This window comes from Hypanus sabinus, unplaced genomic scaffold, assembly GCF_030144855.1.
Source record: "Hypanus sabinus isolate sHypSab1 unplaced genomic scaffold, sHypSab1.hap1 scaffold_698, whole genome shotgun sequence".
Taxonomy (NCBI): Eukaryota; Metazoa; Chordata; class Chondrichthyes; order Myliobatiformes; family Dasyatidae; genus Hypanus; species Hypanus sabinus.
This window is the reverse complement of record NW_026781550.1, coordinates 197693-214892: the sequence shown is the minus strand read 5'-3', so window position 1 is coordinate 214892 and position 17200 is coordinate 197693. Positions and strand designations below refer to the sequence as shown.

General features: G+C 44.9%; 1 protein-coding gene across 4 annotated transcripts in view; it reads left to right on the top strand.

Moving 5' to 3' along the window:
- The window catches only part of LOC132389899 (NACHT, LRR and PYD domains-containing protein 3-like), a 48504-nt gene extending 31662 nt beyond the window's left edge, over positions 1 to 16842 (top strand). For 2 of the 4 annotated variants that reach the window (XM_059962458.1, XM_059962457.1), the window contains exons 8-9: positions 8852 to 10619; positions 10922 to 11741. In XM_059962458.1, the coding sequence (XP_059818441.1) occupies positions 8852 to 10619; positions 10922 to 11453 (2300 nt within the window). In that variant the 3' untranslated portion in view covers positions 11454 to 11741. The other 2 variants (XM_059962459.1, XM_059962460.1) reach the window with 2 other exon arrangements.
- The last annotated feature ends 358 nt before the right edge of the window (positions 16843 to 17200 follow it).

The window sequence follows — 17200 nt, the reverse complement described above, 5'->3', positions numbered from 1 at the left end:
CAACTCAAATAGCAGACTGTGACACGACAGAACCGCTGTATCAAAATTCACCATTAATCATTCTCTGATCTCTCGAATTCAAGTAACAATTCATAGAATCTCTCGTTGCGGCCTGTCTATTATAAAATGTATTTTTCTATTAATCCAGTTGGTTCTGCAGACGGCTTCAGTCTAGGTTCAAATGCTCTGGGAATGCCCAAACACTCCTGGCAGGCTCCTGATACACTGTATCATCCAGTCCAGGCGACATTTCTATTTTCAGACCTTTCAGATACCGAAGCACCTTCTCCTTTGCAATAGCACTGAAGACTGAATTCTCTCCGGTCATATTCTTTATATTTTGTAATTTTCTAGTGACTCTCTGCGTGAAAAAAATCTTTCCCCTGACATCTCCTCTGTATCTACCTCCAAGCACCTTATAATTATGCCCTTTCGTGCTGGCCTTTTCATCCTTGGGGAAAAAATGTCTATGACTATCCACACAATCATTAGCTTGTACACCTCTATGAAGTTACCTCTGATCCTCCGTCGCTCCAAGGAGAAAAGGACGAGTTCACTCAACCTATTCTCATAAGGCATGCTCCCTAATCCAGGAAACATCCTTGTAATTCTCTTCTGCACCATATCTATGGTTTCCACGTCCTTATCTTAGTGAGGTGAACAGAACTGAGTACAGTACACCAAGATGGGTCTGACCAGGGTCCTATATAGCTACAACATTACCTCCCGGACATTAAACCCAAACCCACAATTGATGGGGGCCAATGATGAGGACCACAGTGTGAACCTGCGTAACACCTTTGGGTGTCCTATGGACTCGGACCACAAGATCCTCTAATCCTTCACACTCCGAAGAATCTTACCATTAACCCTTTATCCTGCCATCATATTTGACCTACCAAAATGAGCACTCTTACACTTATCTGGATTGAACTCCATCTGCCACTTCGCACCCCATTTATGCATCGATCAATGTCGCGTTGTAAACTCTAACAGCACTCCACACTATCCAAAACACCCACAACCTTTGTGTCATCAGCAAATTTACTAACCCATCCCTCCACTTACTCATCCGAGAAATTTATAAACATCACGAAGAGTAGGGCTCCCAGAACTGATCCCTGAGGCACACCAATTGTCACCGGCTTCCATGCAGAATATGTTCCGCCTTCTACCACTCTTTTTCTTCTGTGAGCTAGCCAGTTCCGCATCCACAAAGCATTGTCCCCTTGGATCCCGTGTCTCCTTACTTTCCTGGTAAGCCTTGGATGGGGTACCTTCTGAAATACCTTGCGAAAATCCATATACACTGCATCTGCGGCTCTACCATCATTAATGTGCTTAGTCACATCCTCAAAATACTAATTCAGACTCGTAACGCACGACCTGCCTTATACAAAGCCATGCTGACTATTCCTAATCATATTAAGCCTCTCCAAATGTTCATAAATCCTTCCTCTCAGGATCTTCTCCATCAACATACCAACCACTGAAGTAAGACGCACTGGCCTATAAGTTCAGGAGCTATGTCTGTTCCCTTTCTTGAATAAGGGAACAGCATCCACAACCCTCCCGTCCTTCCGAAACTCGCACGTCGTCATTGATGATGCAAGAATCCTTACCTGAGGCTCAGCAATCTCCTCCCTCGCTTCCCATAGTAGACTGGGTTACATCCCGTCCGGTCCCGATTGACTTATCCAACTTGATGCTTTGCAAAAGCTCCAGTACATCCCCTTTCTGAATACAGTGAAAACCCGTTATAAATGATTGTTTAGGTCGATAAAATGTCATCGGGGTCGCGCTAAATCAGCGTTGTTCTTACTGTAGAAATTAAAACACAAAATAAATTTAGTAAAAGTTTTTAATGCACAAAACAGCAAAGAAAAACATTGAAGAATATTAGTAATAATCATTTACAGTTTATTTCTTTAATAAGTGATCAAGTGTTCCTTGCTTGCACGTAGCTTGTCGCTGGCTGCGAATTTCTCCTGACACTAACTCTTGTGAGATCCTGTGACGGCGTTTAACCCGGTCTAGTCATCTATTGCTAGCTTTGAATTGTGAAGTTCCTCCGTTGATCTGCTTGTCAAATCTGGACTTGAGATTTCAGAATAGGACCAGAATTTAGAAGACCTTCTGAGCGGGCCTGAACGAATCACTCGTACAAGGAGTCAGCGAGGCTGAAATCTGCGGCAGTCTTCAGGCGTTTGGCTTTTATTCTTGTTTCTTCTTCAACTTTGCAAAGCGACGCGCGTAACTTTTCTTTGTGAAATTTCCAACCACGAAGGGTTGATTCCGGTTACCCGAGGTGCAACTTGAGTTTGACTTTTAGTCTTGATTGCGTCAAGTGCGTGAAGCTTATCTTTCACAGAAAATGATCTTCTTGTTCTGGCAGTTTGTTCCATTTTGAGCAAAAATAGGTCCAATGACTCACACAAAATGCTGTTGGAAAGCAGCAGGCGAGGCAGCATCTGGTCGGGACACTTCGTCAGGACTAACCGAGAAAAGGGACAGCAAGAGATCTGAAAGTGGGAGGGGTAGGGGAGACCCGAAACGATAGGAGAAGACAGGAGGTGGAGGGGTGAAGCCAAGAGCTTGGAAGTTGACTGGCAAAAGGGATACAAGGCTGGACAAGAGGGAGTATGGATTGACATGGGTGGAAATAGAGTCAGATGATACATCGCGTTGTATCCGAATTCGCGTTGTCGAGGCACGTAAAATCGTAGTTTCACTGTATTTATATTCTCAAACTTTTCAGTGCCCTGGAAGTTATCCCAACAATCGTCAAGATCCTTTTACGTAGTGAATACTGAAGCACAGTATTCATTAAATACCTCCGCTATTTCCTCCGGTTCCGGACGTACTTTTCCATTCACACTTGATTGGTCCTATTCTCTCACGTCTTATCCTCTTGCTCTTCACATATTTTTTGAATGCCTTGGGATTTTTCTTAATCCTTTCCGCCAGGGCATTCTCATGGTCCCTTCTGGCTCTCCTAATTTCATTCTTAAGCTCTTTCCTGCAAGCCTTATAATCTTCTAGATTCACATTATTACCTGTTTTTGAACCTTTCGTAAGGTCTTCTTTTATTGAACAGATTTACAACAGCCTTTGTACACCACGGATCTTGTACCCTATCATCCTTTTCATTTCTCATTGGAACGTACTGTATCTACTCAGAAACCCCACGCAAATATCCCCTGAACATTTGCCCCATTTCTTCCGTACGTTTCCCTGAGAACATCCCTTTCCAATTTATGTTTCCAAGTTCCTGCCTGAAAGCCCCGTACCCCGTTTCCTCTTATCCTGATTAAACGTTTCCCTAACTTGTCCATTCCTATCCCTCTCCAAAGCTATGGTGAAGAAGATAGAATTGTGATCACTGAGAAACCTGTCACCTGACTAGGTTCATTTCCCAATACCAGATCAAATACAGCCTCTTCTCCTGTAGGCTTAGCTGCATATCGTGTCAAGAAACCTTCCGGAACACACCTAACAAACTCTACCCCATCTAAATCTCTCACTCTCGGGAGATGGTAATCAGTATTTGGGAAATTAAAATCTCCTACCACAACAACCCTGTTGTACTATTGGGTGGTCTACAAGTGCACCCAGTAGAATTATTGACCCCTTCGTATTCTTAACTTCCACCCACAGAGACTCCGTAGACAACCCCTCCATGTCATCTTCCTTTTCTGCAGCCGTGACAACAGCGCCACGCCACCGCCTCTTTTGCCTCCCTCCCTATCCTTATTGAAACATCTAAAATCTGGCACTTGAAGTAGCCATTCAAGTATCTGTAATGGCCACCACATAGCTCCAAGTGCTGATCCACGCTGTAAGTTTGTCCGCTTTATTCATGATACTCCTCCCATTAAAAGAGACACATCTTAAACCATCAGACTGAGCGCGTCCATTCTCTATCATCTGCCTATCCTCCCGTTCACAGTGTCTCCCAAGCTTTCTCTGTTTGTGAACCAAGCTCCCTTTCCTCCGTATATTCTGTTCTGTTCCCACCAACAACCCCCCCCCCCGCCTCACCCCGCAACGTTCACAAAAATATTGCTTAAACTACAACTGAAGAAAGACACCACACTTTACCTTAAGTACAAGCCGGCTCCACTTTTAGAGTTGGACTCCTCCAAATTCAACTGTGACTAATCCACTGTTACAGATAGGACAATACATAACAACTCTATGGCTATAATATTACAGAATCAACAAGCAAAAACAACGTCTTAAAATAGATATAGCCATTCTAAGTACACATAATTCTTAGATATCAATTAATGGAAAACATCAGAAATATGCTGAATAAAAGGGGAATTGAAAGACCGTGGAACACGAACAAGATGTTCATTGTCCCGATAGTAATATCGACAACTTGTCGCATCACAAAAGCAATACGCATTAGGATTTAACAATTAGTTCCACACATGTATATCTTCCTTAAGCCACAATAGTATAGACCACGAAGCCCGCACCTCAGGATTTAACAGTTTGGACTGCGAAACATAGAAATAATAAGTTATTTATAAAGCACCTCATTTTGACGATGTAGTTCAATTTGCATTTCAATGTTATACAGTGCAGTGCAAATTCGACAATAAAAGACAACATAATGGCAGTGTTAAGAAAAGTTCAATGAAAAAAATAGTTTAGCGTTGGTGTTCAAAAGAAACAACCAGAGTCTGCAGCCACTTACACATTACTTACGAAAGTCTTAGTCTCCATAGTTATGTACATGCGTCTAAGACTTTTGCACAGTACTGTAGTTCTAAGTGCTGTACTTTATAGTTTAGGACCTAGTTAAAAAAACCCTAACCTGACAATAATGCTTTGTACCTTGTAGTCTGCTAGCACTATATGAACTTATCTATTTGGATCGCATGCAGGAAAGTTTTCCATTGTACCTCGGTACATGTAAAAATAATCGACCAATTTACCGATTTATCATTGTCAATAGTTCAGAGCCTCTTGGTAACCTGAGACTTCATACTGGGGTTGGGAGTGGGGATACGTAGGCGGAAGCATTCTATCCGACAGCAGATGGACAAAGGCTAGTTATTGGTACTTAAAACTAGTCGCTTCGGTCAGCCATGATTGGCCGCTCATCCAGAAGAAGGTAAACTCTGATCTCCGCTGCCTTGCAACTTTACCCTCACGGGGAAGACTTTGGGAATTAACCCAGTGGAAGAATCTGGAGCTGGAGCCCCTAAGGCAGCCTTAGGTTGTTTTCAGCTCAGACTGGCAACGACTGTGGTGCTTCTGGTGCCGAATTGTATTGGGCTCTGCTGTCCCTTTGGGTTCATCAGATGCATGGAGAGAGAGAACTTGCTACAGAGGCAACAGTTTGCTCTCCATATCATAGTGTCCTGGCTTGCGTATGTAATCAGCGGACGCAATATCGTAGAGACAGAAATATGGGAAGAGGGGGTGGGGTGGCCCTGTTGGTGAGGAATGAGATTCAGTCCTTAGCAAGAGGTGACTTGGGAACAGGGGAAGTAGAGTCTGTGTGGATTGAGCTGAAGAACAGTAAGGGTAAAAAGACCCTAATGAGTGCTGTGTACAGGCCCCCAAACAGTAGCGTGGATATTGGGTACAAGTTGATTAAGGAGTTAACATTGGCATGTGCTAAAGTTAATGCAGTCGTTATGGGAGATTTCAACTTGCAGGTGAAATGGGAGAATCAGGTAGGTGCTGGACCCCAGGATAGGGATTTTGTGGAGTGTCTAAGGGATGTATTCTTGGAACAGCTTGTGCTTGAGCCAACCAGGACTATTTTGGACTTGGTGATGTGTAATGAACAGGAATTGATAAGTGATCTTGAAGTAAAGGAGCCATTAGAAAGTAGTGATCATAACATGATAAGTTTTTATCTACAATTTGACAGGGATAAGGGCAGATCAGAGGTGTCAGTGTTGCAATTAAATAAAGGAGACTACGGAGCCATGAGGGAAGAGCTGGCCAAAGTTAAATGGACGGATGTCCTGGCAGGAAAGACAAGTGGATCAGCAGTGGCAGATATTCTTGGGGATAATACAAAAGATGCAAAAGCAGTTCATTCCAATGAGAAGGAAGGATTCAAAAAGGGGGAAGGGGCCACAGTGGTTGACAAAGGAAGTCAGAGATTGTATAGCATTAAAGAAAAAGAAGTATGACAGGGCTAAGATGAGTGGGAATACAGATGATTGGGAAAGTTTTAAGGAACAGCAGATCTTAACTAAAAAAGCAATACGGAGAGGTATGAGCTCAGTCTAGCCAGGAATATAAAAGGGGATAGCAAAAGCTTTTTTAGCTATGTGAAGAGAAAGAAGATAGTTAAGAACAATGTTGGCCCCTTGAAGAATGAATTGGGAGAAATTGTTATGGGAAACAGGGAAATGGCAACAGAATTTAATGCGTACTTTAGATCTGTCTTCACCAGGGAGGACACAAGCAATCTCCCAGATGTATGGTTGGGCCAGTGACATAAGATATCAGAGGAATTGAGACAGATTGACATTAGGAAAGAAACTGTCATGAGTAGACTGGTAGGACTGAAGGTTAATAAGTCCCCGGGTCCAGATGGTCTGCATCCGAGGGTTCTAAAAGAGGTGGCTCAGGAAATTGCGGATGCATTGGTAATCATTTTCCAATGTTCCTTAGATTCAGGATCAGTTCCTGAAGATTGGAGAGGGGCTAATGTTATCCCACTTTTCAAGAATGGAGGGAAGGAGAAAACGGAGAACTATCGCCCTGTTAGCCTAACGTCAGTCGTGGGGAAGATGTTTGAGTCCATTTTTAAGGACGAAATAGTGGCACATGATGGCAGAAATAGGATTAGGCCGAGCCAGCATGGATTTACCAAGGGCAAATCATGCTTGACTAATCTGTTGGAGTTTTATGAGGGTGTAACAAGGATGTTAGACGATGGTAAGCCAGTGAATGTAGTGTACCTAGATTTTCAGAAGGCATTCGATAAGGTGCCACATAGGAGATTGGTGAGTAAAATCAGAGCTTATGGCATTGGGGCAGGGTTTCAACATGGATAGGAAACTGGTTGGCAGATAGAAAGCAAAGGGTAGCAGTGAATGGGTGTTTCTCGGACTGGATGGAGGTGACTAGTGGGGTACCACAGGGCTCTGTATTGGGACCACAGCTCTTTACGATTTATGTCAACGATTTCGATGAGGGCATTGAAAACTATATCAGCAGGTGTGCTGACAATACTAAACTGGGTGGCAGTGTGATATGCGAAGAGGACGTTAGGAGAATACAGGGAGACTTGGATAGGCTGGGTGAGTGGGCAGAAACTTGGCAGATGTCATTCAATGAGAATAAATGTGAAGTTATCCACTTTGGAAGCAGGAACAAGAGGGCAGAGTATTGTCTGAACGGTGTAGAGTTAGGTAAGGGAGAAATGCGAACAGACCTAGGAGTCCTAGTTCACCAGTCAATGAAGGTGAATGAGCAAGTGCAACAGGCAGTGAAGAGGGCAAATGGAATGTTGGCCTTTGTTACAAGGGGAATTGAGTACAAGAGCAAGGATGTCCTTTTGCCTTTGTACAGGGCCCTGGTGAGACCACACCTGGAATATTGTGTACAGTTTTGGTCTCCAGGTTTAAGGAAGGACATTCTGGCAATTGAGGAAGTGCAGCGTGGATTCACTAGGTTGGTTCCTGGGATGGCAGGGCTGTCTTACACAGAGAGTTTGGCGAGATTGGGCTTGTACACACTGGAATTCAGGAGATTGAGAGGGAATCTGATTGAAACGTTTAAGATAATTAAAGGGTTTCATAGGATTGAGGCAGGAAATATGTTCCAGATGCTGGGAGAGTCCAGTACCAGAGGGCCTGGATTGGGAATAAGAGGTCAGTTATTTAAAACAGTGTTGAGGAAGTGCTTCTTCTCCCAGAGAGTTGTGGAGGTGTGGAATGCACTGCCTCGGAAGACGGTGGAGGCCAATTCTCTGGATGCTTTCAAGAAGGAGCTAGATAGACATCTGATGGATAGGGGAATCAAGGGATATGGGGACAAGGCAGGGACTGGGTATTGATAGTGAATGAGCAGCCATGATCTCAGAACGGCGGTGCAGACTCGAGCGGCCGAATGGTCTACTTCTGCACCAATTGTCTATTGTCTATAATATCCATGGTCAACTCTGACAGACAGAAGACTCATAATACAGCGCCCCACATCCGCTCTGCCAGACTGATGAGTAACAGCTCCCTAGACTTTACCGCCTTCCCCCAGAAACACGATGTTCATCACTGAGACGCTTGTGATCTTTCAATTGACAGAGATACCGTCTTTCCACCGCTCCTCAGTCTTTGAAACTGAAAACAGCCCATTTTCGTTCTTGTCATTCCAATAGGTTATAGATACAAAACTTCACTGTTTTTCTATCCACGGATGCTGCCCGAATTCATGCATATTCCGCTCCTGTTTTCATACAAAAACTGTGGACCTGTGACTTCCCAGAGTGCAGATTTGCCAGAATGCAGAGTGCTCTGCTATTCATAGTTCCACACCAGAAGAATATTACCAGCTTCTGTTAATGATGCAAACAGTCCTTTAAATATAGTGAAATGTTCTAACGGGAGAACAGTCAGGCTTGCAATAGGATACCGGGGGAATGTTCACCTTCACAAGTAATAGGTACCAGAACATGAGGACTGGGAATGTTCTGGGATATTCATCGCTGTTAATTCAGGTGTCTGTGAACAACATTTTACTTTCTGTCCTGATATCCAAAGAGCCTTTAATTAATTCATGTAATTTCAAACAATAAATACTAAAATGCAGTTATAATGTTCTTTGTCATATGAGCCATTTAACATTTTGACAATGTTCTCATTTCCCGTGAAAGATGTTCAGCAGAAACACAAAGAGACTCTACGGGCACAAACTGAAAAATTGAGAGTAAACACGATCCTGATGACTGAGAAGGTGAAGGTTTTCCAGTTGGTTGATCGATACGCTGAGCTCACGGTCATTTCTACTGTTCGAGATCGGAGACTGGTGGAGCATGAGCTGTTGGCAAGAGGCAGAGACCACGAGCAGTGGAGAGAGAAACATCTCCGCAGAGAGCTGGAAAAAATCCGGACTGATCATCTATTTCAGAGCAGTTATTCACATGGCTTATGGGACAGAATTAAAAGATTCATCACACGGTCAACTTCGGGCTGTTCGGCAGCAGTGGCCGGAGTCCCGGGGATCGGGAAAACAACGATGGTACAAAAGATTGTTTATGACTGGGCCACGGGGAAAATATATCAGCAATTCCAGTTTGTGTTCAGTTTCAAATTCCGGGATTTAAACTCCATTAACTGTAGAATAAACCTAAGGGAACTGATTCTTGATCAGTATCCTTACTTTGGGAAATTCCTGAGAGAGGTCTGGAAGAACCCAGAGGGATTGCTCTTTATATTCGATGGTTTGGATGAATTCAAGCAAAGAATCGATTTTGCTGACAGTCGGAGAGATACAGAGCCCAGGCACCAGTGCCCAGATCCCGAGTGGTGGTGTGAAGTGTCTGACATTGTGTACAGTTTAATCCAGGGCAAGCTGCTCCCAGGGTGTTCAGTCCTGGTGACCACACGTCCCACTGCGTTACATTTATTAGAAAAGGCAGAGATCAGTATCTGTGCTGAAATCCTGGGATTTGTTGGTAAGGAACGGAAGGAATATTTCATTCGGCATTTTGAAGATGAGACGGTTGCAGCTGCTGTTTTCAAACACGTGAAGGAGAACGAGATCCTGTACACCATGAGCTACAACCCCTCCTACTGCTGGATCCTCGCTCTGGCATTAGGACCCTTCTTCACACAAAGAGACAGGGACCCACAGCGGGTTCCCAAGACCATCACCCAACTGTACTCCTACTACATTTACAACATCCTGAAAAACCACGGCCGTGAGATTGAGAACCCGCGTGATGTGTTACTCAGGGTTGGTCAGATGGCCTTCAGAGGAGTGTCCCAGAAGAAGATTGTGTTTACAGATGGTGATTTAATCAACTACAATCTGCAGCCTTCCCAGTTCCTGTCCGGGTTCCTGATGGAGCTTTTGGAGAGAGAGGATTCTGCCCAGTGTGTGGTGTACACATTCCCACACCTCACCATCCAAGAGTTTGTAGCTGCAGTCGCACAATTCCTGAATCCACATCCCGGGGATATCCTGAAATTCCTCACTGAAGCCCACAATACAATAGATGGGCGATTGGAGGTATTTCTCCGTTTTGTTGCTGGACTCTCCAGCCCAATGACAGCTCGGGGCCTGGAGGAGTTTCTGGGTCCATTTCCTCATCAAACAACCTGCCGGGTGATTGATTGGGTGAAAGAGGAGGTTAAACGCCAGATTGGAAACATGAGGAGTGAAGCCGGTAATAGGAGCCTCCTGAACACATTGCACTACCTGTTTGAGTCTCAGAATTGTAGACTGGCCCAGGCCGCACTGGGATCTGTGGAAACACTTTCATTCCGTGGAATGAGACTGACCCCGATTGATTGTGCGGTCCTGTCTCATGTCATCAAACTCTGTGAAACAATAAAACAGCTCAAACTGGAGTACTGCCTGATTCAGTGTGAAGGGATCCAGCGGCTGGGACCCGGGCTGCACAAATGCCAGGACCTGAGGTAATTTGTTTTTAACTCTCACTCTGAGCAGCGGAACTGTTCCGTTGTTTTGTTTCAATGTAAAGGAATTTTTGTAAAAGTCTAGTAACTCAGATTGTGAAGAATTGTGAAAAATGCCCAGGGGTGCGGTCGGTATTCCTCAAGGACGAGAGGGTTCGGTGATTCCTTGTGAAGGGATGTTGGAGACTTCATCAGATCGGGGAACAACGTCCAGTGGTTTAATGGTAGAAGATCACAGGAACGGCCGTGTTTCTCTCTGCCTTTGAAAAGTCCATTCATAATGTTCCTTCTCACTGTTACAGACACCCAGAACGACAGGCTGCAGCAGGCGGGTCAAAGCTTCACACCCCGTTCCCGTTGAGGGACAAGAGACCTTCAGCAGACTGTCTGAGTCAGAGGGAGACTCCTTCATCTGTGAGATTCCCTCTCCCTGCCCTTCGCTGTGGGTTGCTATTTCCATCAGTCCACCCGTGTAACTGTTCTCACAACAAAACACCCAGATCTCATGGGCGCATTTCTTTTCTCCAGATTGTGGGGCTTCAATTAGACCAACTCGTCCGTGCGATCTATATCTGTCTCCTTGTGTTGTGGATTCATGTTTTCCACATAATGGATCTCTCTACCTCATCCACCTTCCTCCTGATTGGATCTGTTCACCTTATTTTCCTACCTCCTGTGGAATCACTTTCTATCCTACTTCCTTCTGTGGGATCTCTATTCCCCCTCCCCCTATCTCCTGTGGTATCTCTCTTCCCCATCCACTTCCCATCTTTGAGGACCTCTTCCGCAATTTCCCATGGACATTTTCCAAAACACATCTCCTCCTTACCATGAAACTTTCTCCCACCCTTCAGCTATGGCCCTTGCTACCCTCTCAAGTCACTAGCACTTTTCTAACCATCGTGAAATGGGACAAAATTTGGGGACATTACAGTGTAACACTGATGGACTGAATTATTGACGTTCGTTGAACACCCCGGAGTTGGTCAGTGAGGGACATTGACAGTGATGGGAACTCCGATTGGTGATTTAATGAAGGGTTTAATGTTTCCTGTAATATCCGCGTGACAGAACTTCCTCAGACCCATAGTTCGAATCACTTTGTTCATCCAATTATCTGTTTGTGTTTAGACTTGGAGATAATAAACTGGGAGATTCAGGAGTGAAACTGGTGTCAGCAGCTCTGACGAACCCAGAGTGTAAAATACAGAAACTGTGGTAAGTACCAGACTGTGGGAGATTGTGCCGACAGTCACTGGGTGTCTGACACCAAACATTAATGTGATCAGTAAATGTATTATTGATAAACACTGGGATTTTGTATCTCCTCTCTCTACATCCTTCACCCTCACTCTCTCATATCTATATAGCCCGATGGGAGTTCGGGGAGCTGGGTTAAGCACAATAGGCAGCGATTCAAACAGAGAGAGGAGAAATGGGCTAAAAATTCTATATCTGAATGCACGGAAAAAAGGCGGATGAGCTTGAAGCCCAGGTGCGAATGGGTAACTATGATGTTGTTGGGATAAAGGATATATGGCTGCAGGGAGATCAGACCTTGGATATGAATGTACAAGGGTATATGTGCTAAGGTAGGGACAGAAATGTGGGAAGACGGGGTGGGGTAGACCTGTTGGTGAAGAATGAGATTCTGTCCTTTGCAAGGGGGGACATAGGGTCAGGAGAAGTAGAGTCTGTGGATAGAACTGAGGAACAGTAAGGGCAAAAGGACCCAAATGGGTGTTGTCTACAGGCCACCAAACTGTAGCATGGATATTGGGTGCAAGTTGAATAGGGAGTTAACATTGGCACGTGGCAAAGGTAATGTAGCAGTAGTTATGGGGGATTTCAACATGCAGGTGAACTGGGAGAATCAGGTTGGTGCTGGACCACAGGATAGGGAGTATGTAGAGTGCCTACGGGATGCATTCTTGGAACAGTTTGTACGAGAGCCGACTAAGGACAGGACTATTCTGGATTTAGTGTTATTTAATGAACAGGATTTGATAAGCGATCTTGAAGTAAAGGAGCCATTAGGAGGTAGTGATCACAATATGATAAGCTTTTATCTGCAGTTTGAGAAGGATAAGGGCCAATCGGAGGTCTCAGTGTTGCAGATGAACAGGGGAAACTATGGAGCCATGAGGGAGGAGCTGGCCAAAGTTGACTGGACGGATAGCCTAGCAGAAAAGGTACAAAATCAGTTCATCCCCCAGAGAAGGAAGGATTCAAAGGGGGGAAAGGAGCCACAGTGGTTGACAAAGGAAGTCAGAGATTGTAACCAGGATGATAGACAAATGAGATCAGTGGATGTAGTGTACCTTGATTTTCAGAAGGCATTTGATAAGGTCCCACATAGGAGATTGGTGGGTAAAATCAAAGCTCATGGCATTGGGGGGAAGACATTGCCATGGATAGAAAACTGATTGGCAGATAGAAAGCAAAGGCTAGCGGTGAATGGGTGTTTCTCGGAATGGCAGGTGGTGACTAGTGGGGTGCCACAGGGCTCGGTATTGGGACCACAGCTGTTTACAATTTATGTCAACGATTTAGATCAAGGCATTGAGAATAACATCAGCAAGTTTGCTGCTGATACTAAGCTGGATGGAAGTGTGACGTGATGAGGATGTTAGGAGAATTCAGGGTGACTTGGATAGGTTGGGTGAATGGGTAGATACTTGGCAGATGAAGAGGATTTGATAAGGGATATTGAAGTAAAGGAGCCATTAGGAGGTAGTGATCACAATATGATACGTTTTTATCTGCAATTTGAGAAGGTTAAGGGCAGCTCGGAGGTGTCAGTGTTGCAGTTGAACAGGGGAAACTATGGAGCCATGAGGGAGGAGCTGGCCAAAGTTGACTGGACGGATAGCCTAGCAGAAAAGACAGTGGAAGAGCAATGGCAGGTATTCTTGGGAATAATGCACAAGGTACAAAATCAGTTCATCCCCCAGAGAAGGAAGGATTCAAAGGGGGGAAAGGAGCCACAGTGGTTAACAAAGGAAGTCAGAGATTGCATAGCATAAAAAAAAAGAAGTATGACAGAGCTAAGGTGAGTGGTTTTTAAGGAATAACAGAAATTAACTAAAAGATAATACGGGGAGAAAAAATGAGGTACGAACGCAAGCCAGCCAGGAATATAAAGGAAGATAGCAAAAGCTTTTATCGGTATGTGAAGAGAAAAAAGATAGTTAAGAACAATGTTGGGCCTTTGAAGAATGAATTGGGTGAAATTGTTATGGGAAACAGAGAAATGGCAGAAGAATTTAATGAGTACTTTAGATCTGTTTTCACTAAGGAAGACACAAGCAATCTCCCAGATGTATGGATGGGCCAAGGACATAGGCTAACAGAGGAAATGAAGCAGATTGACATTGGGAAGGAAACGGTGATGAGAAGACTGATGGGACTGAAGGCTGACAAATCCCCAGGTCCAGATGGTCTGCATCCTAGGGTACTAAAGGAGGTGGCCCTGGAAATTGCGGATGCATTGGCAATCATCTCCCAATGTTCTTTAGATTCAGGATCAGTTCCTCAGGATTGGAGAATGGCTAATGTTATCCCACTTATTAAGAAAGGAGGGAGGGAGAAAAGAGAGAACTATCGACCTGTCAGCCTGACATTGGTGGTGGGGAAGATGCGAGAGTCCATTATTAAGAACGATATAGTGGCATATCTAGATAGTAGTGATAGGATTGGGCCGAGCCAGCATGGATTTACCAAGGGTAAATCATGCTTGACTAATCTTTTGGAGTTTTTCGAGGATGTAACCAGGAAGTTAGATGGGGGAGATCCAGTGGATGTAGTGTACCTCGATTTTCAGAAGGCATTTGATAAGGTCCCACATAGGAGATTGGTGGGTAAAATCAAAGCTCAGGGCATCGGGGGGAAGACATTGATATGGATAGAAAACTGGCAGATAGAAAGCAAAGGGTAGAGGTGAATGGGTGTTTCTCGGAATGGCAGGTGGTGACTAGTGGGGTGCCACAGGGCTCAGTATTGGGACCACAGCTGTTTATAATTTACGTCAACGATTTGGATGAAGGCATTGAAAATAACATGAGCAAATTTGCTGATAATACTAAGCTGGGTGGCAGTGCGACATGTGATGAGAATGTTAGGAGAATTCAGAGTGACTTGGATAGGCTGGATGAGTGGGTAGATACTTGGCAGATGATGTTTAGTGTGAATAAGTGTGAGGTTATCTACTTTGGGATTAAGAATAGGAAGGCAGATTATTATCTGAACTGTGTAGAGTTAGGTAAGGGAGAAATACAAAGAAATCTAGGAGTCCTTGTTCATCAGTCACTGAAGGTGAATGAGCAAGTGCAGCAGGCAGTGAAGAAGGCTAGTGGAATGTTGGCCTTTATTACAAAGGGAATTGAGTACAAGAGCAAGGAAATCCTCTTGCATTTGTACAGAGCCCTGGTCAAACCACACCTGGAATATTGTGTACAGTTTTGTTCTCCAGGTTTAAGGAAGGACATCCTGACTGTTGAGGAAGTGCAGCGTAGATTCACGAGATTAATTCCTGGGATGTCTGGACTGTCTTACGCAGAGAGGTTACAGAGACTGGGCTTTTACACGCTGGAATTAAGGAGATTGAGAGGGGATCTGATTGAAACATATAAGATTATTAAGGGATTGGATATGATAGAGGCAGGAAATATGTTCCAGATGCTGGGAGAGTCCTGTACTAAAGGGCATGGTTTGAGAATAAGGGGTAGGTAATTTCGGACAGAGTTATGGAAAAACCTCTTCTCCCAGAGAGTTGTGGGGGTCTGGAATGCACTGCCTCGGAAGGTAGTGGAGGACAATTCTCTGGATGCTTTCAAGAAGGAGCTCGATAGGTATCTTATGGATAGGGTAATCAAGGGATATGGGGACAAGGCAGGGACCGGGTATTGATGGTAGTTGATCAGCCATGATCTCAAAATGGCGGTGGAGGCTCGAAGGGCCGAATGGTCTACTTCTGCACCTATTGTCTATTGTCTATCTCCAGGCTGGACTATGTCGGTCTTACAGATTCTGGTGCCAAAGATCTCGCCTCCGCTCTCAGTACAAACCCATCACTGGCGGAGCTGAACCTGAGTGGTAATGAACTGGGAGATTCAGGAGTGAAACTGGTGTCTGCGGCTCTGAGGGACCCAGAGTGTGAAATGCAGGAACTGTGGTAAGTACCAGATTTGGGAAGATTGTGTTCACAGTCACTGGGTGTCTGACACTAAACATTAACGTGATGAGTAATTGTGGGACTCTTAAACAGTGGGGATTTGAACCGTCTCCTGTCTCACTGCGTCCTTTACGCTCACTCTCATTTCCAGTCTGAACAGTGTCGGTCTCACAGATTCTGGGGCCGAGGATCTCGCTTCCGATCTCAGTACAAACCCATCACTGACGGTGCTGAGCCTGGCATCAAACTCGCTCACAGACCGATCTATCCCCGCTCTCCGGCGCCTCATACTGACCCTCTCCTGTTTGGAGTGGATCCGGTGAGTGTTTATGTTAATGTTCAATGTGATTAAAATATCAGCGGATCTGCGGGTTTTCTGTTGATATTTGCCTGTAGCTGTTGTTGAAACATTAACCCCAGCCCCCTGATACGACACTATTGTGTAATCCATTTATTCCTCCATCTGTTTCAGCCTGGCTGGGAATCAATTCAGTGAGACCGGGAAGAAGGAATTGCGATCTCTGAAGGAACCCAGACCCGGACTGAAAGTGGATCTATGAATATCGGCATGTTTGAAAATCTCAGACCTCTGTGACGTCAGCGATGGATCCGCAGTGACGTAATTCCGTCTCACGTCCAGAGTCGCTGTTTCCGGCGTAGTCCGGGTTGAGAGCTCCGCCAGCTGTGACACCGAGAATTACACAGACAGGAAGACACCGTGGGTGGGGCTGTTCCCGGGATGGGATTATTCCAGGAGAGAATTTTTTTTTTCAGTTTGGGATGACGATGCATTCGGCAGTCCGGCCGATATAATGATGTTAAATTAACAGACTCCTCGGCAGTGACCCTGGATCTGCAAAGATCTCGGACACGGCCCTTAAATGTGACTTTATAATCATTGGTGAGAAATGGGACTGTTTCTTCAAACTGTCACTCGTTGTCGCCGATTGTGTGTAACCGTGAGTGAATCGCGAACAGTGTATTTATTCCTGCACGTCAGCAGCTCACATATTGTTTAAGTTACTATTGTCATGATTAAATCAGTAAACCGCTGCAATTTCCTGTCTTGGTATCTGACTTGAGTGTCATTAGAGGAGAAACAGTGACCTGGGGTTACTGCTGCCCCCCGCACACGATGGACTGCAATAATGGGTCTGAGCTGCTCACTCTGATACAGTGGTGTCTCAGCTTCCAGGCTGAGGGATGTCAGTCGAATAGTACCTTGTCCCCAGGTCCTCTTCACTCTCCCATCCCCATCCAGGCTGACCACCACTTCCTCGCACCCCAGATACGCGCACTATCCTGATCCCGACCTAAACCCCGAAGGATCACTAGGTACCCGAGTCACCCCAACCACAAACTGTTTCAGATGCTACCATACTGGAAGAGGTACTGCAGCATAAAAACC